The sequence below is a fragment of the Rhincodon typus genome, chromosome 10, assembly GCF_021869965.1.
Source record: "Rhincodon typus isolate 14 chromosome 10, sRhiTyp1.1, whole genome shotgun sequence".
NCBI lineage: Eukaryota > Metazoa > Chordata > Chondrichthyes > Orectolobiformes > Rhincodontidae > Rhincodon > Rhincodon typus.
This window is the reverse complement of record NC_063341.1, coordinates 65,277,378-65,305,318: the sequence shown is the minus strand read 5'-3', so window position 1 is coordinate 65,305,318 and position 27,941 is coordinate 65,277,378. Positions and strand designations below refer to the sequence as shown.

General features: G+C 40.7%; 1 protein-coding gene across 14 annotated transcripts in view; it reads right to left on the bottom strand.

The window, feature by feature from the left end:
* The window catches only part of LOC109931499 (ecotropic viral integration site 5 protein homolog), a 219,521-nt gene extending 193,552 nt beyond the window's left edge, over positions 1-25,969 (bottom strand). For 8 of the 14 annotated variants that reach the window (XM_048601767.1, XM_048601764.1, XM_048601766.1 and 5 more), the window contains exon 1: positions 25,743-25,968. In XM_048601767.1, coding sequence (XP_048457724.1) covers positions 25,743-25,891 — 149 coding nt within the window. In that variant the 5' untranslated portion in view covers positions 25,892-25,968. Of the gene's footprint in view, positions 1-16,522; positions 20,387-20,667; positions 21,217-25,742 lie in introns of those variants that run through there. The other 6 variants (XM_048601775.1, XM_048601776.1, XM_048601777.1 and 3 more) reach the window with 4 other exon arrangements.
* Between the last annotated feature and the right edge of the window lie 1,972 nt (positions 25,970-27,941).

The following is a 27,941-nucleotide window of genomic DNA, read 5'->3' as shown; positions in this document are numbered from 1 at the left end:
AGGAGCAAGAGTAGGCAATTCAGACCTGAGGCTGCTCCACCACTTAAAACCATCTTGGCTGATTTCATCTTGGCCTTAAATTCCACTTTCCTGTCCATTCTCCATAAGACTTCAACTCTTTACTAATTAAAAATCTGTCTATCTCACCCATAAATTTACTCAATGTCCCAGCATCCACTGTACTCTGGGGGTAGTGACTGACAGATTCACGACCCTTTGACACAGTAATTTCTCATCTGCTTTAAATCTGCTACCCTTTATGCTAAAACTATAACTTGTCAATCTAGATTGCTCCAAGAGAGCAAAGATCCTCTCCATGTCTACTTTGTTTAGCCCCATTAGCATCTTGTATACCTCAATTCCATCTCCTCTCATTCTTCTAAACTCAAGAAAATAAACGTCTAAACTATTCAATCTCTCTTCATAATGCAGAACCTATCGAATGAATCTCCTTCGAACTGCCTCTAATACAACTATATCCCTTCGAGTAAAGGGACCAAAACTGCGTGCAATACTCCAGGTGTGGTCTCACTAATGCCTTGTACTGTTGCAGCAACGCTCCCCCAGTTTCATATTCTATCCCCTTAGCAACAAAAGCGAAAATTTCATTTCATAAAGATATACCAGAACTTCCTTACTTTTGTAATCTATGTCACTTGTAAAGGAGGCCAAAAAGATCATCCATTTGGCTCTTCTGGCTGAAAATAGTTGCAAATCCTTCTGTCTTGCCTGCTATACCGGTATGTTAGATTCCCCATCATTGATGGCTGGACTATTTGTGGAGTACCTCCTTTGGGTAATTGATGATTAACCAACATTCACACCTGGATGTGGTAGGGCTGCAGAACTTTTATCAGATTTTAAACCATTCCCATACATATGGTCCTGGTTCTGCAGCTTCAAAAGGTTTGCATTTTATTTTAAAGTATGCATGGTGCTGCTATTGGAATGCTCTCCTGCACAGCCCTTTGAACCAGGTTTGATGATCATAATAATATATTCTGTACCTTTGCTAACCTCAGTGCCTCTTCCATATGATGTTCAACAAGAAAGAATGCTGATTTAGAAGTTGAGGGCAAGTGACAGGTGGTAATAGCAGGAGGTTTTCTTTCTCGTATTTGGAGTCCAGAGAAAAGCATTGAGAACTTCCAGGACAATTCCCTCTTGACTGTAGGTCATAATCATCAATTCTGTGACTAGATTTTATTGTGGATATACTGTTGGATTTAAATTTTCTTGTTGCTGTGGTAGGATTTGAGCTCACGAACCATTAACTAGACATCTAGATTATCTTCCAGTAACATTATTCACTATGTTACTGTTCCCATGTGTATGCCTTCTTTCATGCAAAACCTTCTCTCATGTCACATGATGGTAACCATAATGTATATTTTAGGCTTCAGAACTTTTCTATTCACCGGCAGGTGCACAATCTAACTTGACAATTAAATTTGCCAAGGTGGAATGGCATTGAAATTTGCGCCATGCAACTCCCCAAACTGAAGTTATTAACAGTGACTATATTTCATAAACAGTTCAATCAAATGTAATATGTAAAATTACAAATTGTACAATACAACACAGGATCTGGAGTAACAGGATGAAAGTCTAACCAGTGGTTAAACGAGATTACAGTATCATAAGGAGAGCTATGCTAAAGAGATATTTTGAAATGTTACAAGTTTAGTGATCAGGCATTTGGCTGTATGGAAGTCCGTCTCGGGGCCAAACGTTACACTCAGGCTGTGATCGGACCAGTTCAATCTCATTTTTGCCAGGGAAAGGGATGATCAGTTGAAAGGGAATAGAATTTGGAGCAGGGAACAAAAACAAAAGCTTGCTTTCCTAACATTTAATTGAAGGAGAACTCTGGTCATTCAGTACTGGAAGTCAGTCTTTATGCCTAAGCAGTCTAAAAATCAAGTAACACAGAAGGAATCAAGGAAAGTGATGGAGAGATGGAGCTAGGGATCATCAGCAGATATCCGAAAACTAATGGTACACTCTTGGATGCTATTGACAGAGGACAGCATGTTGATGAAAAGTAAAGTGGGAGGCATGGAGAGAGCCTTGGGGGATTTGAAGGTACAGCGCAGGAGTAGGACGAGAGCCTTTTTGCAATAAACCCAGCTGTGGTTAAGGTAGCTAAAAGTGAAACCAGGTGACAGCAGTCCCACCAGCTATTAAAAATTAAAAAGTGCTTTATGTATCTTGGATGCCATGATTTTTAGTGCCATATGTTATTTCCTGTGTGTTTAAAACCAACTAACAACAAATTGTAGTGCGTGGCTTGCACTTCATGTAAACATTGTTTTTCAAAACCTACTCGTAATGCCACTTAGATAATCTGATGCAAGCAACATTTCTTGGCAATGTGATATTAGCTGGGATAACTGCAAAATAAATGTATTTGTAAGCAGACGATGAAATTTCCAGATGTGATGACATTGTGACATAGTATGAATGATAAGAAGTGGAATTGGTTCATGTGTTCCTTTCTTAGGAGGGACTAAGTTTGTTGTGTTACTGGTGGTGATCCAATCCTCAAGGATAATTGCCACTCTCATCCTCTACGTATTTTATTTTTGTCACAACTGAGTTTACTTGGACTATAACCACACAACTCAGCAGTCCATCCTTTCCCAATCACAAGCCTCAGTTCTGCATTCCACCTGACTCTCTAAAGCTGTATATAAACCCAAATGAAAGAACTTAAAAACATCAAAACATGCAGAGCAGAAAGATTATTTGATTGAAATGTCTTGCCTATGAAAGCAAGAAACTAAGTTAAGGACAACTTGCAAAGTCCTATACACCTATCACGCCATGCTCTCTGACCGAGGCCGACTTCCAGTCAATTCATGTTTTAGATTTTTTTTAAATTTTCATATTTATTTTCAAAATCGCTCCATGGCTTTATCCTTCCATTTTTTCTGCAATCTTGTCTGGCCTCAGAACCAACACCAGTGGATACAACTCAAAAATATTTAATTAGCTGTAAAGCACTTTGAGATGCCGAGGGGCTGAGAAACAAGCTACACGATGCAGTTCTCTTACGTTAGACCCAAGTTATCCCTGCTCCTCGAATTTGACAGGGAATAGAATTTGGAGCAGGGAACAAAAAAAAGCTTGCTGGCACACCTAATTTTAAATGCTCCATCATGGTAATTCAAGGAATGTGGGTGTTGCTGGCTGAGGCAACATTTAATGCTCATCTCTCATCACCCTCAAACTGAGCCATTTAAGAGTCATACAGACCCTTCGGTCCAACTTGTCCATGCCAACCAAATATCACAATCTGGCCGAGTCCTATTTGCCAGCATTTGGCCCATAGCCCTCGAAACCATTCCGATTCACATTCCCATCCAGATGCCTTTTAAATGTTGTAACCGTACCCGCCTCCACCACTTCCTCTGGCAGCTCATTCCATACACATACTATCCTCAGCATGAAAAAAATAACGCCTTAGGTCCTTTTTAAATCTTTCCCCTCTCATCTTAAACCTGTGCACTTTGGTTTTGGATTCCACCAACCTAAGGAAAAAACCATAGCTATTCAACCAAATCATGCCTCTCATGATTTTACTAAACCTCTATAAAGTCAAACCTTCAACATTCGACGCTCCAGATAAAAAAGACTCAGCCTATTCAGCCTCTCCTCATAACTCAAACCCTCCAGTCCCAACAATTTCCTTGTACATCTTTTCTGCACCGTCTCAAGTTTAACAATATCCTTCCTACAGAATGGCAACCAGAATTGTACACAGTATTCTAAAAGTGGCCTCACCAATGTCCTATGCAGCCGCAACATGTCATCCCAACTTCAAATTCAATAACATGACCAATGAAGGCAAGCATGCTAAATGCCTTCTTCACCAGCCTGTCTACCCGCAAACACTTTCAAGGAAGTATGTGCCTGCACCCCTAAGTCTCTTTGTTCGGCAACACTCCCCCAGGGCCTCACCATTAAGTGTTTAAGTCCTGCCCTGGTTTGCCTTAGCAAAATGCATCACCTCACATTTATGTGCCATCTGCCACCCCTCAGCCCACTGGCCCATCAGATCAAGGTCCTGTTGTGCACCGAGATAATCTTCTTTTCTGATGAAGGGTCGGGGCCCGAAACGTCAGCCTCTCTGCTCCTATGATGCTGCTTGGCCTGCTGTGTTCATCCAGCCCTGCACCTTGTTGTCTCTAATCTTCTTCACTGTCTACTACACCACCTATTTTGGTGCCATCTGCTAACTTACTAACCATGTATTCTATATTCACATCCATTCATTTATACAAATGATGAAAAGCAGTGGAGCCAACACTGATCCTTGGGGCATACCACTGGTCAGAGGCCTCCACCACCATCCTATGTGTCCCACTTTCAAGCCAATTTTGTATCCAATTGGCTAGCACTCACTGAATTTCACATGATCTAACCTTACTAACTAGTCTACCATGTGGAACCTTTTGAACGTTTTGCTCAAGTCTATATAATCAACAAAATAAAAATCGAAAGAACTGCAGGTGCTAACTATATGGAACAAAAACAAAGTTGCTGGAAAAGCTCAGCAGGTCTGGCAGCATCTGTGAAGGAAAAAACACACAGTTAACATTTCGGGTCTGGTGACCCTTCCTGTGTCAACGTCTACCACTCTGCCATTAATCTTTCTTGTCACCGCTTTAAAAAACTCAAGTTAGTGAGACATGATTTTCAATGCGCAATGCCATGCTGACTATCCCTAATGAACCCATGCCTTTTCAAATGCATGTAAATCCTGTCCCTGTGAATCCCCTCCAACAACTTACGCCAGGGTGAGTAATTGTTCAGCTATTTCAGAAGACAGATAAGAATCTGTCACATTGCTATGGGTCTGGAGTCACATGTCAGCTAGGCCAGGTGAAGGTAGCAGATTTCCTACCCTGAAGAATATTAGTGAACCAAATGGGTGTTTACAACAATGGTTACATGATTGCCATTAGGCTGATTTTAAACTCCAAAATTTTACTGAATTAAAATTTTACTGAATTCAAAATTTCACCATCAGCCCTCAAGAGATTTGAACCTATTTCTTCAGAACATTAGCCTCGAGTTCTGGTTTAGCAGCCCCGTGACATTACCACAACACCTCTACTAATCACAGTATTTAAATTGGCACAAGACAACATGCATAAGTTGTCAAAAGTTCTTTCTAAATCGCAAAATAACTGGCACACACTTCAAAACACAAGTTATCACCCAAAACACACCTTCAACAGGTTAGTGAGGTCACAACTAATGCAGTTCTGTTGCATACGATAAAATCAGAACATTTTAAATCAGGCAACTACTATTCTTAACTTCATCTCATATATAGTCAATCTCAAGATTTAAATTTTACAACCAACTAGAGATTTCATATTCATTTACAAGGAATTATCTGAGTTTTCCCAAGTTTCTGGATGAGTATTCGTTTATTGACTGTTTCTCTCTCCTTTATTCTCTCCCCCTTTTGGGACATCCTCCTCCAACACCACATCGTCTTGTAGCCTCCTCCTCCAACTTCCCATGTCCTCACAGCTGTCTCTTCCTTAAACCCCCACTCCCCCTTGAACCTTCTTCTTTGCTTCCTTTTCCTTCCTCTCACCCATGCTTGCAGTCACCTCCCCAATACTATTTAGAATCTAGCAAAATGTTGTCAATCCATTCAACCACGGGAACGGGGAGCTGCTTCAGTGTGGATTTAAAACATGATTCTGGGTCAATATTCAAATATCTGCATTCACAGACAAGTACACTGCACAATGATCAGATTCTCAATCTCAATAAATCCTAACCTCAGTATTTAGATAATACACAACAGAAGATGGAATAAAAGCCAAACTAACTGTGGATGCTGTAAATCAGAGACCAAAATCAAAATTGCTGGAAAAGCTCTTAGGTCTGGCAGCATCTGTGGAGAGAAATCGGAGTTCACGTTTTGGGTCGACTGACCCTTCCTCAGAATCTGTTCACCAGACCTAAAACATAAACTCTGATTTCTATCCACAGATGCTACCAGACCTGCTGAGCCTTTCCAGCAATTTCTGTTTTTGTCTCAGAAAATGGAATAACCCAAACTTCGCAACAAACAACTGCACCTCCCAGTCGCGAACCATTTCAACTCCCCCTCCCATTCCTCAGACGACATGTCCATCCTGGGCCTCCTGCAGTGCCACAACGATGCCACCCAAAGGTTGCAGGAACAGCAACTCATATTCCGCTTGGGAACCCTGCAGCCCAATGGTATCATTGTGGATTTCACAAGCTTCAAAATCTCCCCTCCCCCTACCGCATCCCAAAACCAGCCCAGCTCGTCCCTGCCTCCCTAACCTGTTCTTCCTCCCACCTATCCCCTCCTCCCACCTCCTACCTACTAACCTCATCCCGCCCCCTTGACCTGTCCATCCTCCCTGGACTGACCTATCTCCTCCCTACCTCCCCACCTACACTCACCTATACTGGCTCCATCCCCGCCTCTTTGACCTGTCTGTTTCCTCTCCACCTATCTTCTCCTCTATCCATCTTCTATCCGCCTCCCTCTCTCTCCCTATTTATTTCAGAACCCCCTTCCCCTCCCCCATTTCTGATGAAGGGTCTAGGCCCGAAACGTCAGCCTTCCTGCTCCTATGATGCTACTTGGCCTGCTGTGTTCATCCAGCTCTACACCTTGTTATCCCACAATTCACACTGTCACTTCTCCAGTAAAAGGATGTTGTAATTATATACCGCAGATTCACACCTTTGAGATGTCCCATAGCTTTCTGTAGACACCAGGGTATTTTTGAAGTGTGGTCACCATTGCAACATAGGAAGCAGCAAACTATTTACACAGAAGTTCCACAAACAGCAATTAAATAGTTTACCAGATAATTGAATTTAGTTGTTAGCTAATAGAAAAATGTTGGTCGGGGAACTGAGAACACTCTCCTGGCATTCTATAAAAGCAAGTCTTTCTCTCTTTCAAATACAGCCATGAGATTTTTTTTTAAAAAAAAACACAGATATGCCTTCTCTGCAGTTTATTTATAAACAGCGATCTCCATTTTATTTCATATTTCATTCTTTAATGAACTTTAATTTTTAAAACATTTTTGGACTGGGTACTCTTCAGTGATGTCATAAAACTGGATGGAAATGGTGCCAATACAAATGATTTATTTTAATTCAGAAATCGGCTCTGAAATGTCCAAACCCTATCTCTGAAACACCTAATTTAATGATGAACGTTTTGAAGCAATCTTCACACCAGTAACTTTCTTGAAAATCTTATTTACTTACAAAAAAAGAGAATTTATGCTGGACATTCAACAGGCCAGGTAGTACAGTCTTCATCAGGCCTTAGGTATTTACTAGAAAGAGTCATAGAGGTCTGCAGCACAGATAAAGGCCTATTGAGTACATGCCAATCAAAAACAATCACCACACTATTCTAATGTCCATTTTCCAGCACCTGACCCATAGCCTGGTATATCATGACATCACAAGTGTACGGTTAACACAGAGTACACTAACAGAAGGCATTCATATTGTTTCTATAATTCAGGCAAATCTAACTACATTGTTAGAGCTTTTTACAATTAGCTTATATGTCTATTGTCAGGATCTTGAAGAAAAAAAATTTCTGCTCAAATCCACTCTCAGATTCTGAACACTAGATAGGCAAGACAACTTTGCCAAAGGAATTAGAGAAATTGCATTCACAGAAATATAACATTCAAGAAATGTGTTTTTAAGCAATTGTTGGATTACTTCAGAGAATGATTTTCATTTCAAACAGGGACAACTTCAGCTGAAGTGTGTGTGTGTGTCTTTGGACCAACTCTTAGCAAGGTTTCAAATTAAAGTGCCTCATGTTGCCAGAACAGTAAAACTACAGAAAGACTATTAGCAATTGTAGTCATTGGAAAGAGTACCAGGTGGATCTCACTTAATGAGTTCCCTGACTGGGGTTGTTAACCTGGGTCATCTGGGGAGTCCTGGCTGACAGTGATAAACAGGAGTGTAAGGGAGTCACCTCAGTCTAGGGACTGGCTCTGAACTAGCTGGTCAGAGTCCATGTATGGTGCATGGGTAAATAAAGGGTTACTTGGTGACAGGATACCAGCCTCCATGGAGTTATTTCAGCATTGTTCCAGAATTATTTTATAAACTAATCAAAACAGAAAAGTTTGGAAAAACAGAGTAGCAATAAAAGGTGTAAAAGAGTATGCGATAAAAGAGTAGCGAACTATGTGGTAAATGGAAAAGCCCTGGGGAAAATTGATGCACAGAGAGATCTGTGTGTTCAGGTCCATTGTACCCTGAAGGTGGCAATGCAGGTGGATAGAGTGGTCAAGAAGGCATACGGCATACTTTCATTCATCAGACGGAGTAATGAGTACAAGAGTTGGCAGGTCATGTTACAATTGTATAGGACTATGGTTCGACCACATTTGGAATACTGCATACAGTTCTGGTCGCCACATTACCAAAAGGATGTGGATGCTTTGGAGAGGGTGCAGAGGACGTTCACCGGATGTTGCCTGGTATGGAGGGCACTAGCTATGAAGAGAGATTAGGATTATTGACATTAGAAAGACGGAGGTTGAGGGGGACCTGATTGAGGTCTACAAAATCATGAGAGATATAGACAGGGTGGATAGCAAGAAGTTTTTTCCCCCCAGCGTGGGGTACTCAATTACTAGGGGTCACGATTTCAAGGTGAGGGGGAGAAGTTTAAGGGAGATAAGCGTGGAAAGCTCTTTACACAGAGGGTGGTGGGTGCCTGGAACGCGTTGCCAGCGGAGGTGGTAGAGGCGGGCACGATAGCATCATTTAAGATGTATCTAGACAGATACATGACTGGGCAGGGAGCAGAGGGATACAGATCCTTGGAAAATAGGTGACAGGTTTAGATAGAGGATCTGGATCGGCGCAGGCTTGGAGGGCCAAAGGGCCTGTTCCTGTGCTGTAATTTTCTTTGTTCTTTGTTCTTGTTCTACTTAAATTTGAAGGTGGTGATTCATAATGGTGTTCCATAATGATCTGCACTAGGGGAATCAACCATTCTCTATATTTAATGCCCTAGATTACACGAGACAGTCATATCATTCCAAGTTTGCTGATGGCACAAAGATTATTGGTATACTAAATAGTTAAGTAGCATAAGGGACGGCACGGTGGCTCAGTGGTTAGCACTTCTGCCTCACAGCACCAGGGACGAGAGTTCGATTCCAGCCTCAGGTGACCGTCTGTGTGGAGTCTGCATGGGTTTCCTCCAGGTGCTCCGGTTTTCTCCCACAGTCCAAAGATGTGCAGGTTAGGTGAATTGGCTATGCTAAATTGCCCATAGTGTTCAGGGATGTGTAGATTAGGTGGGTGACGAGGGATGCTCTGAGGTTCGGTGTGGACTTGTTGGGCCACACTGTAGGGATTCTATGATAAAACAATTACAATACAAAACTACAAAGAAAAAATTGATTGAGGCAGATGGATTTCAACATGGGCAAACGTGACATCGTACTTTTTGGACCAAAATGAATATCCAAGTGCTAATTCGAGGACAAAATTCTAGCAGATGTCCAAAAACGCTCAGAGCCCATGTACACGGAAGACTAAAACATATAAACAAAAACAAAGGGAAATGAAACTTTAGCCTTTAAAACAACAGCTTAAAAAAAAGGGAAAGTTGCGCTTTAGTTACACAAATCCAACAACTGTGGTGATGTATGGTTCTCGGCACTGAACCGTAGAAAGCACGCAATAACCTTGAAAGAAGCACAGTACAAATTCACCAGAATGTTACTACATGAATTATGAGGAGCCATGGTGCAATGTACCCTTGTTATTCCCTGGAATGCAGGAGATTAAAGGTGATTTGAGGATTCTAGGTTTTGAAAGGAATTATTATGGTGAAGCTTCTTTTTCCTCAGGACATAGAATCTAGGTCAAAGGGACATAACCTTTAAGTTACAGTCAAGCTATTCAGGAGAGAAGGTAGGAAATGCGTCGACATGAAAGGGTGGTAAAAGAATGCAACTCTATCCCACAAAAAGCAATAGTAGTCCATTGTAGAATTAATAGATTTTTTATTAACTTTAAATTTGAGATTAATGATTTTTTGCCAGATAAGAGTATAAGAGGACAAGGGGCTAAGATAGGTAGATAGAGTTAAGAATCAGATCAGCCAAAAATCACACCACATGGAAGAACCTTGTATCGAACACTGCACTTCAAATGCAGTTCTGGGTTTCATGTTATAAAAAGAATAAAGGAACAGTGGAGACAGACCTGAGACAATTGACAGGGATAAAGAAAGAAGTGCATGGGTATACCTTTTGGGAAAGGATTGGCACAACGGGTCTCTTTTCTTTTCAAAAGCAAAGGCTAAGGCAAGACCAACCGGAGGTCATTAAAATTGGGAAAGGTTTTAAGAGAGTGGATACAGCAATAGTGCTTCCTCTTGGGGGTAAGAGCATAACTAGAAGCCATCAACAGAAGACGGTGACCAAGAAATCCAACAGGGAATTGAGAAGGAAACATCTTTATCCAAAGAATTGAGAGAATGTAGAACTCACTACCACAGAGGCTGTTCAAAGGGAAGAAAGCTAGACCAGTACAAGAGTGAGGGGGAAGTGGGGTATGATGACAGCTTTAAATCCAGCAAAAATGGGAGGCGGCTTGAGTGGAGTATAAACACCTCTATTGACCAGTTGGACCCAAATGACCTGTTGCTGCATTGCATCTTCTATGTAATCCTATACAGGAGAAACTGGAAGAGGCGAATGTCCTGATTCTGTTCTATATCACTGCACGTAGTGATTCTCGTGAATTTTTATAATGCTATCCCAAGTGTGTAGTAAGCTCCAAGTAAGATCACTCATGGGTTTGAATAAACTATGTAAGCAATAAGTACATTCAAAACAAAATTGAATAAAAGTGGCTTCAAATATTTAACTGATGGAACAGTTAGAATTCCCAATGATTCTTCCATGAAAAATTTAAACTTCCAACTAAATGATTGTGGCATGCACATCCACACTATATGCATTTTCCACAATATAAGTACATGAAAATATTTTTCTTCCCTTAAGTGGCCATGCTTCATATGTGAACAAAGACATGGTTACCCTGTCAAGTTCATTTTTGCCCCTGGCCTGCAAGGGTTTGTCAATTGCATACACAGCAGAAAAACTGTCTTCTCTGACCTTAACACAAGCAGCAACCACAGTTCTGAGATTAGCTTGGTAAACACTATGACTGGAGATGAAAAAGCTCACGTTTTTGATCGGCGTTGTTGAACTGCTTAGTTTACTATCAAGCACAATAGACATTTAAGTAGCTCACAGAACCAAATAAAGATTCCTTTTGCAAAACATCTTGCTTTCTGTTAACACTGATGTAAATTGCACAATCCTGCTTCCAATGCAGAGTTTTGCTGTTACAAAAAACTAAAATTATACTCCTTTTCTTAGAACAAATCTCATTTCAGCTTATATCTTTCTCAATATCATTTTCCTTCGCAACAAAATGATTTATCCCTCCACCTACATTTCCAAAAAAACTGAGATTTAGATAATAAACAACAAATCAATCAATCCATCCTCGGTGGAAGAAAGATATTGGACCTTAATTTGTATTACTTTGTATATTACTCAGCATTCATGATTTTCAGTGAATACAGTGGCCACAGTGACACTTAACTTTAGATTGAACACAAGTGGATAGGATCAAAAAGCACCGTTCAAGCTTAATTAAATGTACGGTATGTTTAGAAAAAGTTTTACTTGAATATACGACTCCTGGTTTTTCTGAATGTCAATTTACATGGGCCAAAATATAAAACAGCCTCTTCAATTCAAACCCATTGCTAATCATTTGCAGACGCAAACACCGAATTTGCATTGCAAGCTTAAGAGATTAGGCAAACCCTTATAGCATATATAACCCATAGGGATGAAAACTACCAGACATATCTCAAGGAATGGCACACAATTTTTTTTAGCCACAAGCAATAACACTGGGAGGAAACTGAATATAAATCATACTTAAATTATCACTTTTCATGCACACAATATTTACAGCATTTTACATTTAAAAACAAAACTCCTGAAAAAGCACACGGCTAAACGTACAAAGTGTTTTTACAAAATGTTATTTTTGGACTATTTTGTAGCAGCTACAAAGCAGCCTGCAGTGTAACTTGTTCAAATCAATATTTAACTTGAACTTCAGGTCAGTTTAACTGATAAGTCAATTAGACAAAATTTATAAATATTGAGATCTCTCAAAACACAACACAAATTCCTCAGACCAAGTCAATAGAGAGTATGGTATAGTATAATTAACAAACAAGGTGGTCAGTTGTCTTCACTCTGCAAGGAGGAGTGTAAATATTTTAAAAATTGTATTTGCGTTTCAGTCCTGTCAATGAAATACTTCAGTCTCTTAAACAACTTGAACCGAAGATGCATAATTGCAAAATGGCATCAAGAAGAAGAGATGGAAAGAAAGGCAACTGTTTGAGTCAACAATCTGCCCTCACCGCCTCTGCTCGCTGCCAAGGTCCTCACTATAAGAGTGCCTACAAAGCTAAGTCAGAGATCACAAGCCTATCACTAAACACACGGCAAATGCTGACATCTCATCTACAGGAAAAAGTTATGCCTGACAAGGGATTGCTGATAAATAGAAATTTTTAAGTAACATCTACACTGGAGAATTTTCACTTTCTATTACTTCCCAACAATTCTGCTGAAAAGCCTACTTATTACCGATAAACATTCTCAGATTCAACATGTACAATTGATGCATCATCTACATCACTACTATAAGATAATGCAATACACCATTATTTTGAGTCTGTTGTTAAAATCCATAATTACTAAGGGAGTATTGCTTATATGAAGATGCTACCCCTTCAGATGAGACATGAAAGTGAGGACCAATTTCATTCTTCAGGTTTTCAGGAGAGTAGGACTGTACACCTGTTTGGCTAAAATTCCTCCTTCAGTCTACACCATTCAAAACCAAACGATTTGGCTATCTACTTTCTTGCTGCATGTGGGTTCTGGCTGTGCATCAAAATAGTTGCTGAATTTGCAGACAGCGCTTCGAAAGTGACTGACGGGGTATGATAACTGGATGCCTTGAAGATCCAGGAGAACATAACTGTAGGATCTCTTTTCCTTCTCAGTTATTTGAATGTACGAGAATTCCCCAAAGTTGGGTTACTGAATTTATACTGAAGCCTTCCCTCTTCCTGGATGTGGTCACTGAGCAAATGAGAAGGAAAATACAATGGTCAATGAAATTTGCATCTGTCATTGAACGGTGGTAGAGATGATGACACAATATAAAAGTATCTGGAGAAAAGCACCAGATGACAGCGGTCTGAAGATCAACAGACTAAAGAGCCAATTGGTGTACTGTCAGTTTGAACTGCTAAAGATGACCAGAGAGTAACTTGTAAAAAGTTACAAGTGAATACTTGGAGAATGTGAGCAATGTCAATCACCTGGGTTCAGTGGTAGCTGAATGTGGGAATATGTAAATGGAATTAAACTAACAGATTACCTCTCGTTGGAGTAACTAGAAATGCAGCGGAATCTTACATGACAGCAAAATATTGCTGAAACTGAAAGGAAGAATGTACAAGGCAGCTGTGAGTCCTTGTTACATAGTGTATCAACTTGGGCAACATCAAGAAACAAGGAACAGATGCTGTGAAAAACTCGTGGAGTAATAAGAAAAGGGAAAAATCACGAATCAGCACACAGGGTCAGTGAAGATTATGGAGCAACAAAGAAAGTAGCTGAGAAGAGATAAACACTGTATGGCAATTGCAGAGACAAGAAGAATTGTAGATAGGTGAGTGATCAACATGGGACTGCCAGGATAAGGAGAACGGGAAAGCCTAAATTGAGATGAAACGATGCAGTGATCGAAGACGTAAACACTACAGCTTGCAAGACAAATGGATAAGTGACAGGAGGAGATGGAGAAAGAGATCAACCAGCACTGCGAAGACCCCAAATAAAACGTAAGGAACAAAAAGGAGAATTTCACAAAATGTCCTCGATTTCAATTTTTTTTTTTTTGCAAACGCATTCTGTCGAAAACATTAACTTGATTAACTTGCAACAAAAACAATTTCTCCAAGATTTGGTCATCTTGGTAGTTCCTTGCCTACTAAATTATCATATTACAATGTACAGTACAAAAGGAATGGAATTATCCATCTTCCAGTCACTTCAATAACTTACACCTGTTTTGCACGATCAGACATGGATTTTAAGCATTCCCTTCTTCCCCTCATACATCATGAATGGGTTTTCCATCGAACGTGGAAGTCCCAAACCAAACAACTATCCCTTCCTGCAGACGAGTCAACATGTGAAGAATTAAATGCAGGAGTACTGTGAGGCTGATACAACGTAATCAATTATACAAAAACTCAACGGGACTATCATGCAGCCCTGTAATTTCCTTCCCTCCTTCTCCTCACCCTCCCCTAAAGACCACATCACACTGCTACTTCCAGTTTCAAACATATCACGCCTGCAAATCATTCTTAAACTCTTCAATTTTGCAGACAATCAACGTATTTTATTCCTAGTAAAAACTTCAAACCTTAATAACCATCAGTATCTGTCAACAGATTTTTCTCCTTAGCACTTTTCATCTCCTTTGCTTCATGTATGCCTCACTGCTCACTTCAGTTCCTTCTCCTTAGTAAAAATAATTCAAATTTAGTTATAAATTTGAAAAAAAGTTCACAAATTGTGAAAAATACACGATTTTGCACGTGTCACAGCATTTTAAACCACAGAATTGTAAAAGAATAAAACATCACATCGCTAAACGGTCACCAAGTCATGAAATATGAAGTGATTCAAACAAATACAAATGTTTAATTCGATTAAACTGATGTTACTATTTAAAATTAGACATATTTAAAAGCTTCCTCTATGAGCAATAGCATGCATGATCATCTTTATGGCTAAAAAAAGGACAAGAACACCAGTCAACTTGACCAGCTTGCTGGAATTTATGTTACTGACATCTTGTCAAAATGTACACCAGAAATTTCCAGTTTTCTCTCAAAAGAAAATTCTTTGTACTAAAAATAAACCTACCTTGTGAAGTCCATAGTTTTTCAGTATACCCACAATGTAAAAAGCAACTACCACATACTTCAGTTAGATTGAGCAAATAAAACTCCTGTTCTATCTGCAGTTTAAACAAATGTGTCTCCTCCCCTTAACCTCTGCATCAAGCTGCAGCATATTGACAAAAGTTCACTGTGGTTTCATAATTTTAGATTAACACGCTGTGCACTTCACTCTGCATCTGGCATTGTTGTATCTGACCTGGAAACTGAGGGACAAAAATAGAGAAAAAAATTAAATGCACCTGCACTAATTATTCTAGCTTAATAGTCAAGCAAAACCCAGGAATCATTTCCAAAACATTTATTTTCTAAACTTTCTTTATCTATCGATCAATCTCCTCACTTCCCACACTTTTGAAGGAATGAGTCACTGCGAGGGTACAGATGCACAGTACTAATCCTCCTCGACCACTCTGCCCAAGTGAATAAGTATATAACCACAAAGTAATATCAAAGACTCTTGGAGATAAATGCTCAGAGCTCTGGAAACACTAGTATAAAAAAGATAAACTGCAGCAAAACCCAAAAGCACCAACAGTAGGTGAAACATCAATTAGGTGGATCACCTTAATCAACTGGGGACCAGTTTTCAGTAAACTGAATGACTTCTGGACATTGGCTGTTGTTTTATTACCCCAGCTTTAAAGCTAGTATGTTGGCATCTTGCTCCAGAATTGTGGTTGGTTAGTACCGAAGAGTCCAATTACGGCAGCTGGTGATCAAGGCCATCTTATAGCTTACAAATATAATTTGGATTTGAGACAATGGTTTTTCCAAGAGAAATTTGATGGAGTTACAATATATTCTGATAGCATTGTCTGAAAAGGTGAGTGGCGAGCCAAAGTAAAATGATCACTTTCTGAGAATGAAGTTTTGCTGGTTTTCAGAGGCAATGGCTTACTGGTTTTGTCAATGGGCTAGTAATCCAGATACCCAAGCTAACGCTGTGGCAACATGGGTTTGAATCCCAAATGGCAGATGGTGAGACTGGAATTCAATAAGCATCTAGAACCTAAAAGCTGGCCTAACAGTGATCATTTAACGACTCTCAATTGCCATTTAAAGCCCATTTGGTTCAGAAATGTCCTTCAAGTAAGGTGAAATAACTCCAGAGGCCAGTATCCAGTCACCAAGTCACCCTTTATTTACACATGCATAGTATTTGACACTGGTTCTAGCTTCTACCGAGCTAGCTCAGCAAACAGAACTTCTGATGCTCCCGTTTATATCTGTCAGCCAGGGCTCTCTGATTGAACCAGATTAATAGCCCAACCAGCAATCTCATTCTATGCAGTCTACCTGGCTGACCTCATAACAATCATTCCATGCTCCCCTCTAACTTTGGAGACACAGGTCCATTACTTTTCATGTAGCCTCTCCTGGGCCATTTTTGCACTAGGTCCGGTTCCTCCAACTCAGCCTTGGAAATGGGCCACGTGTACCTGGCCATAGCCTGCTTCTTATGCCTGGAGCATCTCGGAAGAAATTCATCCTCTTCAAGCGGTAAAGGCATTGGGGCTGTGATATCTGTCATGTCCATCTCAGACTGACGTTTCTTCAATGCTATATGGAGAGGGTAGAACCCATGGGTTCCGACAGTCTTTCCGGCTGTTCTTGAGGGGCCTGATATCTTTTGCTCCTGCCCCATTTGCAAGTTGGCAGCTTTCATGTGGTCCACATGTTTGCTTAGGACCACCTCACCGACCCAAACCTGTACATCACGGGACCTGACCGTGCCTCTGAAACATGTTTGGCCATTTCCATGGTTTCAGCACCAAACTTCGTCCCCTGAAGTTAATTGTCTCTCTCGCTTAGAGAAGTCTTGTTTCAGACATTGGCAATGCTGAAGTGGTTTTACCCTCGCTCCAGGTCCAGGAAACCAGCTTTAACCTGGTGCCGAGTCTGGTCCACATAAGCAACTCTGCTGGAGCTATCCCTGGAATTGCATGAGGAGTGGTCCAATAATCAAATAGTAACCAGGTCAGTTTGGTATCGAGTGAAGCTGTAGGTTGTTTCTTTAAGCCTGCCTTCAAAGCTTGGACTGCTCTTTCTGCTGACCATTGGACAACAGATGGTATGAAGCTGTCCTTGTAGGCCAAATACCATTCGACTTTAGCAAATACTCTAATTCCCTGCTGGTAAATGATGGCCCATTTTCTGTGATGAGCACTACCGGGAGCCCATGTATTGTAAAAGAAGCCTGCAGCTTTCCTATCATCATCCCCGTGATTGACCAATGAACTTTATGCATGTCCAATCACTTTGAGTGGGCGTCCACAATGACCAAGAACGTTCAGCTCATGAAAGGTCTGGCATGGTTGATATGTAACCAAGTCCAGGGTTTACCTGGCCATTCTCACAAATGAGAGCGCGCTGCAGCTGGTCATTTTTGTCCTTGTTGGTACTTTGGGTACTGCCCCACCAACACAGCTATGTCTGCATCCAATCCTGGCCACTAGGCATAACTTCTCACCAACATCTTCATTTTGGACACCCATGGTGGAATTCAGCCACTATCAAGTGGTAACCTTTGTTTGGGACAATCGCTCTTGCTCCCAATAATAAAATGCTTCTTCTACAGTGATCTGGTCTCACCAGATCCAGAAAGGTTTCAATTCTGGCTGTGATAGCTCTTTTGTTCCTCCCTCACCACCAGCTCTTTTAGTTGTGCCAGGACCAGATGTTTTGAGTCCACAGTCTTAATATTGTCAGTGGTGACCGCAAGGGTGTCCGTAACAGTTTAAAATGAGAATGGATTCTCTCAGTGACAGCACCACAGGTGGTGGCGGCGGCGGCGGCGGCGTTTACATTTGATATTTGGCTTCCAGGGCGGTGTTCCAACTTGTAGTTCTACGTACTTTGAACGACATTCCACTGCTGAATTCGACGTGAAGCTATGAGCGACAGGCCTTGTCCTCCTTGAAAAGCCCTAGCAAGTGTTTGTGGACTGTTTCTATTACAAATTTACACCCGTAAAGATGTTAGTGGAACTTTCTCACACCAAAGATAACCGGCAAACCTTCCTTCTCTATCTGGGCATATTTATGCTCTGCATCAGCCAAAATTTGTGAAGTGTACGCTATTGAGCGTTCCTCTCCTTTGGGCCACCAGTGAGCCAATACTACCCTCGTTCCATACAGGGAGGCATCGGATGTCAGCAGACATCGATTGGGATTATAACATGCCAACACTTTAAGACGAGATCTGCTTCATCACTTTCCTGAGAGCTACATCTTGGCTACATGACCATTTCTAAGGCTGACCATTTTTCAACAGCAGATGTAAGGAGGCCAGGTTACACATGAACTTTCCATAATAATTCACCAATCCGAGGAAAGATCTAAGCTCTGATACAGATGTGGGAGTCACGGCACCTTTGATTTGCCCTCACTTCATCTTCCAACAGGTGTGACTCAGTCCTGTCAACTCTGTAATGCAAGGTGGTAATTTGGGATGAGTGGAACACACCACCACCTTGGAGAAATGTCCAAGGACTATGTCAAGTTTTCTAAATGTTCTTTATTAGTCTTCCCTGTTATTAACCTGTCATCCAGATAAATGGCGACCCAAGGTAGGCCTTGCAAAATATTATCCATCATCCATTGAGAGTGGCACAGGTTGATGATATCCCAAATGGCTGTCTCATATGCTGGTGAACTGTTATGGGTATTAATAGGAGCATACTTCTGGGAATTCTCATCTAACCACAATTGCAGATACACATGGCTCATGTGATGCTTCATGAAGGATAACCCCATTCCCCCTCCAGCTTTGTATACAAGTCCATTCTGCGAACTGTAGTGGCTTGATGATTCCTTCATTTTCCAGCCTCCTGATTACTGCCTCTACTTTTGCATGCAAGAAAAACAGCACTGGATGGTCCTTGCAGAACCGTGGAATTGCTTTCTGACAAAATGCACGGTGGCCTTGGCTATTTTGATAGTCCCTCGGCCTTCCTAAAACACCTCTTAAGTATTAAATTAGGACTTCACTCAGGCAGCCATTTTCGAATTGAAAAATGTTGAGCCAATCAAGGTGAATCTCTCTCAACCAATTTTTCCCATCAAGCTTGGGCCCGAATTGGTTACTACAACAGTGGTAACTGAACCAGCTGCTTCACCATACGAGGCCAGAATTGAAGTTGAACTCTTATCTGTAAAGGTTACCCCGTACAGGTTCTCTGTCTAGCTAAGGTCTTACACAAACTTCAGGGTTGGAGCCTAGAGCGAATTTTATCAACAACTGCTTCTGCAATCACTGATACAGCTGCGCCAGTATTAACTCCATTAGAATCGCGTGACTATTTAACCAGGCCTTTGTTTTGATTTGTTCCAATTGGATGTTACTAAGCACTTTTAACTGTTCCAAGCCAGATGTAGGTGGACTTTCCAGGATGTGCACTCTCCTAGACAACCGCTCGCGTTCTCTTACTCAATTCAGGCCTCATGGGACTCTCTTGCTGTATCAAGTCCACATATCGGCAGCAACTACAATAGTTTTCCTGCCCAGATTCTGAAGGAAATTTTAACCATTTGGCCGAGGCTTGGCTTTGTTTTGGGATTTTGCTGTGGACTGACCTTAAGTCCCTCTGTTCAGGGTATATCCTGAGTGAGGCTATGCAATTGCCTGCACTCAAGTGATAACCCCCAAGCTCAGTGAGCCTGGCGAGGATGTCTATTTCCACTGGCATACCCTGTAACTCATATGCTCCACTTGCCACATTTTCCAATGATAAAGCCAGTTGCAGTGCCTGTTTGAAGTCCAACTGGGCTTTGCTAGTAGGTGGTTTTGCATGGTTAATCATTAATCCCACATGTCAAACAACAGTCGCTTAGCATCTTATTAAGAGTTAAACCAAAGTCACATGCCTCTGTCAGTCATTTTAACCTCAAAAATCCCAACACAGATTCCCCTGGTTCTCAAACTGCCAAGTAAAACTGATAGAATCTGAAGAGGCTTGGGGTCATAATATTATTTAACTCAATCTGTCAAGTCCTGAAAGGTTTTAGTATCTGGTGCCGCAGAAAAAAAATCAGGCTCTTAATAACTGAAAAGGCTGGTGGGCGCACACACTTTCAAGAGAATTCCTTGTTGCTTTTCAGTTGCCCAGAAAAAAAAACATTCTTTCCACATACTAAGCCAGTCCTTAGTGACAGTATTGGACGAGTCAAGCTTCCCAAACAAAAGCATGATGCCAGAAATGCTTATCCCAACTCAAAGACGACTGTTGTGAGCAAATATCTTCAGGAGCGTTTTTTTCCCTCTTGTCGCCACTGGAATAACTCCACAGAAGACAACATCCCGTCACCAAGTCACCCTTTAGTTACACATGCATAGTACTGGTCTGGCCTCCTCACAGCCAGAACCTCTGACACTCCTGTTTATATCTGTCAGCCAGAGCTACCTGATCACGAGTTTAACAGACCCAATCAGGGAACTCAAATTCTATGAGGTCCACCTGGCTGACCTAGTAACAATTACTACAAAAGAAAGTTGGCCGTCCTTACCCAGTCTGTTGAATACTAATGCTGGCTGAGCCAATGATGCCAACATCACATGAATGAATGAAATAAAGAACAAGAGGTTTCAAACTGACGCACATACCCTGGCACCAAGGCCACTGAAGATATTCAAACATGAAACAGTATTAACCAATTCTTTCCTCAAACTTCAAGTTTCCAAGTATGGTTGCTGTCTCCCTTCAAACTGGAGTTTCAGCAGTATACCGTAGAAATTATTTCTATTATTATTCATTTTCGGAATACGGGCACTGCCAGCATGTGTTGCCCATTCCAAGATGCTTTTAAGTTTAATGCAGTTAAGAGGCTTGCTGGTAGGTCAATTGCATGTAGCTGAAGCCTTATAATTTGGCTAAACAAATTATGGATAACTGCAGCCTTCCCTCAAGGACATTGGTGATCCAGTTGGGATTTTATGAGAATCAATAGCTTCATGGTCTCTCTTTTTTGCAGAGTTGTCCACTGGCTTTTCGTTTCCAGATCTTATTTGTAATGTGAATTCAAATTCTTTTATTTCTGTGATGATATTTGAATTCACTTGGTCGATGCATCAAGGTACCAGACTCTCCCTCCACATGATTGTGCCACCATCAAGATGATCTACTTGTCTAGAAACAAAGCAGAGTAGGGATGAAAGGAAGTTTTTCACACTGGAGGAAAGTACAAAGTGGTGTTCTTCAAGGATTAGTGTTAGAACTTGTATGAATGATTTGAACATTTGGTCAAGCTCAGGGGTTAAGCTAACACTGAGGTAAAGTACAACATAACTGAAGTCATTAGGAAACTTGCAGACTTAACCGCTCAATGTTGAAAGAACTTTAACTACGATGCTTGTAAGGGTGATATACTTTGGTGGGAAAAATAGAAACATGATCTACGCAACAAAAATAAGGAACTGCATGGAAATAGAAAAGCAAACAGAGCTAGAACTAAATTGATAAAAAACATTAAAAGAAGCATCACAGACCAGCAAAGCAACTAAAATGCAAACAGGGCATTCGTATATTTTCTACGGTTATAGAATTCAACAGGAATGGAATTATATTGAGCTTGCATGAGATCCTGTATCAGGCCAAATTAAGAATATTGTGCAGGGTCTGGCCTCTGTACTCTACAAAGGACATACAAGTGGCTACAAAAATGCAAAAATGATTTACAAGGATGGTACCAGAACTGAGTGATTACAGCTATTACAGTGAAGATTGTACACGTTGATGCTTTTTCTTTTGTAAAAGAAAATATCTGATAGGAGTTTTTTAAAATTATAAATGGTGTGGACAGGACAGATCTGGACAGAATGTTCCTAACTGTAGAAGATCATAAACTTTGAGCCTTAAATACAGCAAAGTTACAAATGAATCCAAGAGGAAAGCTAGGAAATATTTCCTTTTCGGACATGTCAGAACTTGCAACGATCAATCACAGGAAGTGTGCTGTTTTCAAAAGGAAACCAATTAAGTATCAGCAGAAAAAGGAAGAGAAAGAGACACTGACATGTTGAGATTTCATTGGTGGAATGAGAGAAAAGTCATGTTATGATGGGATCCACGAGTTCAAAAGTTTTCTTTTTCCCCCCCAGGTGGCCTCAGTTTAGGAAACGTGGTCGGCATGGATGAGTTGGGTTGAAGGGCCTGTTTCTGTGCGTTATGACTCTATGACCAAAAAGAGACGAACTAAGGAAGTAAAAACGAAAGATGAAATTGGAAAGCAAAACTTTTAGGTGACCAAACCTGCTTAAAGTTATACAGAAGGGAAGTAAAGTCATCTACGCTCAGTGGTAGAAGTTGATAACTGCAGTGTTTGCAGTACAAATAAATTGAAGAATCCACAAGTGGAGATTCAGCAAATACAGTTATATTGCAGGTGTTAAAGCTAACATTGATCCATAGAATCCCTACAGCGTGGAAACAGGCCATTCCGCCCAAGAGGTCTACACTGACTCTCCGAAGACCATCCAACCCAGACTGACCCTCCTATCCTATCCCTGTAACCCTGCATTTCCCATGGCTAATCCACCCAAAGTACACATCTCTGGACATTATGGGCAATTTAGCTTTCCAATCCACCTAATCTGCATATCTTTGGACTGTGGGAGCAAATCAGAGTACCTTAAGAAAACCCATGCAGACACAGGGAGAATGTGCAAATTCAATGCAGTTGCCCAAGGCTGGAACTGAACCCACGTCCCTGGCACTGTGATGCAGCAATGCTAACCACTGATCCACCATACCCTCCCCCCTTGATCTACAGCATCCAGAAAATAACAGGTGCAGTTGAGCTGATTCTGCAGACATGTCATTTTGTTTTCAAGACCGTGTCCTTGCAACTTGGGTTTGATCTGTGCTGTTGCCAGCTGGGATTCAGACTGAATCATAAAAGGAGGGGAGCTGAAATTCTTTGTGAGAAAGACAGACCTTTGAAGGCTTTTGCAACTGAGTTTGCTAACCTACCAGCAAAAAGGACATCTGAGCCAACTTTTTCAAAATTCATTCATGGGACATGGGCGTCACTGACTGACCAGCATTTATTGACAATCCCTAGTTGCCCTTCAGGTGGTGATGGCAAGCTGCCTTCTTCAACAGCTGCAGTTTATGTTCTGTAGGTTGACCTTTTAGGAAGGAATTCCATGAGTGTGACCCAATGGCAGTGAAGGAACAATGATATATATTGCTAAGTCAGGATGATGAGTAGCTTGGAGGGGAACTCCAGGTTGTGATGTTCCCATGTATCCGTTTGTCCCTGCAGGTGGAAGTGATCATGGGCTTTGAAGGAGCTGCCTCAGAATCTTTGGCAAAATTCTGTCGTGCATCTCGTAGATAGTAGACGCTGTTAGTAGCGAATTCGGTGGTGGAAGGAGTGGATGCTAGTGGGTGTGATGCTAATCAAGCAGGATGCCTTGTCCTAGACGGTGTCAAACGTCTTGCGTGTTTTTGCAACTGGACTCAAAATTTTAGTTATATCTACCATTTAAAATGCTTTTCATGCTTTACAATATAACAATTTGCTGGTTAAATCACACTCAACTTGTGTTGATTCTGTGTGTTAAAGTATAAGTGGTAAGCTTAGACAATATTTAACATTTGTTTTGTTTGACTCTTGTATAGTAAATTCTTCAGTTTTAAATGATGGAATCGTGTGCATTACTGAGTAGATAACTGGGATCTCAGACTTTTCATCTGAAAAAGTTCTGGCTTCCAATGAGATCATCACAACAGAGCACAAACGCTATGGATTAGTTGATTGAATGGCCTGTCTCAGAGTTATAATTCAAACCCACCCCAACAATAAATCTTTTGGAAGTTACCTTGACTTGTAATAAAATTACTCATAGTTAATTGAATTCTTTATTGTCTTTGTGATTTGATACTTCAGGAGTTTTATAGGGAAAAAATAATAAAATTCCTTCAAGTGATATCAAGTCGTTAAAGTTTCAATATCACATGTCGAGAATCAAGCCATTTGTTCACAGGGAAGTTAATGATAGTTAATGTTAGATTCATATCATCTTGCGCAGGGATTAGTGTGTAATATTCAAGCACATGATTAGGGATAGTGAATATGAATATAAAACTGCTTAGCAGACAGGAAACACAATAGGAATGAATGGGTCTTTTTCCAAATGGCAGACAGGTGACTGGTGGGGTACCATGGGGATCACTGCTAGCATCCCAGCTATTCACAATATATATCAATGAGTAATGTAAGGAAATTTGCAAATGACACAAAGCTGGGTGGGAGGAGGAGCTGTGATGGGAATAGAGATGTTTCAGTGTGATTTGGACAAGCTGAGTAAGTGGGCAAATGCATGGTAGAAGCAGTATAATGTCAATAAATGTGATGTTATCCCATTTGGTAGCAGAGACAGAAAGACACACTATTATCTGAATGGCTATAAACTGAGGGAGGGAAATGTGCAACAAGACCTGGGTGTCCTTGTACACCAATCACTGATGGAAAGCATGCAATCTGTTAAAAAGACTATTTATTTTGGCCTTCATAGCGATAGGTTAGACTACTGGAACAGGAATATCTTGTCACAATTATACAAGGCCTTAGTGAAACCACACCTGGAGTATTGTGCACAGTTTTGGTCTCCTTATCAGAAGAAGGATATTCTTGCTATAGAGTGAGTGCAGCGAAAGCTTACCAGACTAATTCCTGAGATGGTGGGACTGACATACGAGGAGAGGTTGAATTGGTTGGGATTACATTTGCTGGAGTTCAGAAGAATGAGGGGGGTAGTGGGGGGAGAATCCGTTAGAAACCTATACATTTGTAACAGGGGTAAACAGAGTAGATTCAGGAAAGATATTCCTGATAGTAGGGAAGTCCAGAACCACAGGTGACCATTTAGGACTGAGATAAGAAGAAATTTCTTGACCCAGAGTGTGGTGAGCCTGTGGAATTTGCTACCACAGAACGCAATCAGGGCCAAAATAGTGTACGATTTCAAGAAGGAATTGGATATAGCACTTGCAGCTAAAGTGATCAAATCATAAGGCTGGGGAAAAGTGGTAAGAGGCTGATCATGCCATTCAGTAGCCATGATCATAATGAATGTTGGACCAAACTCAAAGGGCTGAATGGCCTACACCTACTGTCCACATTTGTGTGTTTAGGCTTCCTAGCAATTCTTCACAATCCTGAAATTCCAATGCCAAATCAGAAAATTTGCCCTTTCCTGAAAAGAGTTGCCCTGCAGACCAAGTAGCAAGCCAAGCAAAAAATAAGTGAAGTTTCCTACAAGTCCCAAGGACACAAATTATTTAAATTACACTCCTTACTAAAAATAACTATAATAATATAGTTTACGGATACTTTACAATTTATTATCCAGTGAATAATGAGTGACAGTGGGTAATAATGCTCAGTAGTAATACATGTACCGTTTTCATTTTTTCATAACATGCAGTGGGCAAAAATGAGTTTAAGAAGGAAAATTAAAGTATTGAGAAGTAAACATCACAATGATAAGTGAAAACCCATCAGCTTACTTTAAATTTCTCCATAAAACCATTTAACTTACAAAAAAACTTGTATTCAAGAATCAAGACTGAACTCACCTATTCTGTTCTTCTAGCTTAGCTAAAAGCTCCAAGTCATCAGGACTGAGTGTGGTTGGTGATCCTGGTGAAAGTGCTGGCGTGGACAGTGTTGTCGAAGATGATGTAGTGTGCAGTGAAGCAGACGGGCTTGCCACCTGGCTAGCCATTTGACTGACAGTGTGAGACACTGTGCTCTTCACCCATGAGAGAGTAGAACTCAATTTCTCTGCAACCTTGTCTGTCGCCACCTGATGAAGAAAGTTTACAATTAGATTATACAGTATGCCATCAGCTTAACAGACAAAAACAGCTCAGCTGGGTTGAATATTTGACTAAAGATCTGAAAGTTGTTCAATCTCAGCTTTCAGCACAATACGCGCGACAACTCCATTTGAGTGTTGAGGGCTTGTGGTGCAGTGGTAGAGCTTCTACCCCTGGGCCAGAACACCTGGGTTCGAGTCCCACCTGTCATAACATGACTGAACAGGTTGATTCAAAATATCTACTATCATCTTAATTAGTAATAAATCTTCTGAAATACTAGAATTTCCAAAGTCAGTTATGTTAGGAAATAGAGTGGCTTGATAAAGGTTGCTTCCTGACTTTGAATTGTTCTAAACTTCAGTGATTCTTTTACTGACTTGAATAATTTTACATTTACACACACTTCACCTCAGAACCCACAAGACTGGAATGAAGCAATCGATCTTGATCATAAGAGACTCCCCAAGGTGATGACAACAGTTGACAGTTTGTCCATCCCCTGCCACGTTTTCCCATTGCACATTCTGGTGACAACTGTGGTGCCTGAGGGACAGACTGGCTCTAAGTTCTCTACCAGACAGACAATCTATGCAGGACCCGGGTGTCAAAAATCACCTTTTAATGATACAATCAACAATACAGACAGACACTGGTTGACTGATTACATTTTCTCTAAAATGTCCCCTCAGAGACGAATCAGTTTCTATGATGTTGCCAGATGTTGAGATCAGTTCAGTTTCCTGCTGGTGCTTCAAGTAAAGTGCTTACTTCCTCCCTATATTGTTTCACAATCAAAATGTAGAAGAATGCCCCATTAACTGTTAATTTCATTGCCTTCACCTTTTGAATGCAAACTAAGAGATGGGACTCCCTAAAATGCCATGAATGGTAGAGGATGCCATTCATTTCATAAATTCTGACCCAGCTCTTTGCAAGACCAATCTAGTTAGTCCTCTAGAAAGTTCAGTAGGAGCAAGAGCTGGAGCAATGAAGAATCTTGCCATAAAGAAGTAGCTGTACTGGATTAAATAATAAGTGGCAAACCAAATCAAGAATAGAGGAACATTTTGTGAATAACAATCATATGTTAGAATTGGATATCAACTTTGAAAGGATAAGGAAAGAGTCAACAACAAATTTAAGTAAACTCGAAAGAAACAAGAAATAAATTGTCTTTATTGACCTGTCCGCAGCCTTTAATTGGCTGACTACTCAATTCTTCTCCAATGCCTGTCTACAAACAGCTGGGTGGAACTTCACACAGTTAGTTCCATTCTTGTTCATCCAGTTGTAACCAGGGCAATGGCTTCTCTTCCTGCTTCTACACCATCAGTTTTAGCACCCACCAGGAGTCTGTATCTTTAATCCCCTGCGTTTTAAAACTTCTGCAATGTATTTCATGCAGATTTTCAATTCTTATTTTCTAATTATCACCCTCAAGAATGCTTAAGATACAAACTTGGCATGATAGAGTTCCTCTTAAACATTAAACACTGACATTACACCAGAAAACCAACCAAACAAACTGGTTGAAGCAGCATCCAAGATTTCCCCACATGGGCCACAATCAGGAAAACAATGGCAATGACAGTTCATTGAAAACACAAAAATAATCCACTGTAGATTAAACATGAGTCGTTCACATACCGTGCAATATTAAATTTCACAGATTTCAACACTGCACCAAATTCCTTCCTCATGAAACAATGTATGTGACTATAAGTGCAAAATAGACATACTATGTAGCCAGGAGACAAGTGTTGATAAGTTTGTTAAAATACCTCTAAATTATTCGGCAAGTGTTAACTTGCATAAACCGCCTTCCCAAATCACTCTTCCCGGTCTCCTCCATCCCATTTACAACAAATGGAAGGACTCAGAGATTGTGTCAAAAACTGAGGCCATCCATTCAGGTTCTTTTTCCACTGTCTCAGAGTTAAAACTTCCTCCAAG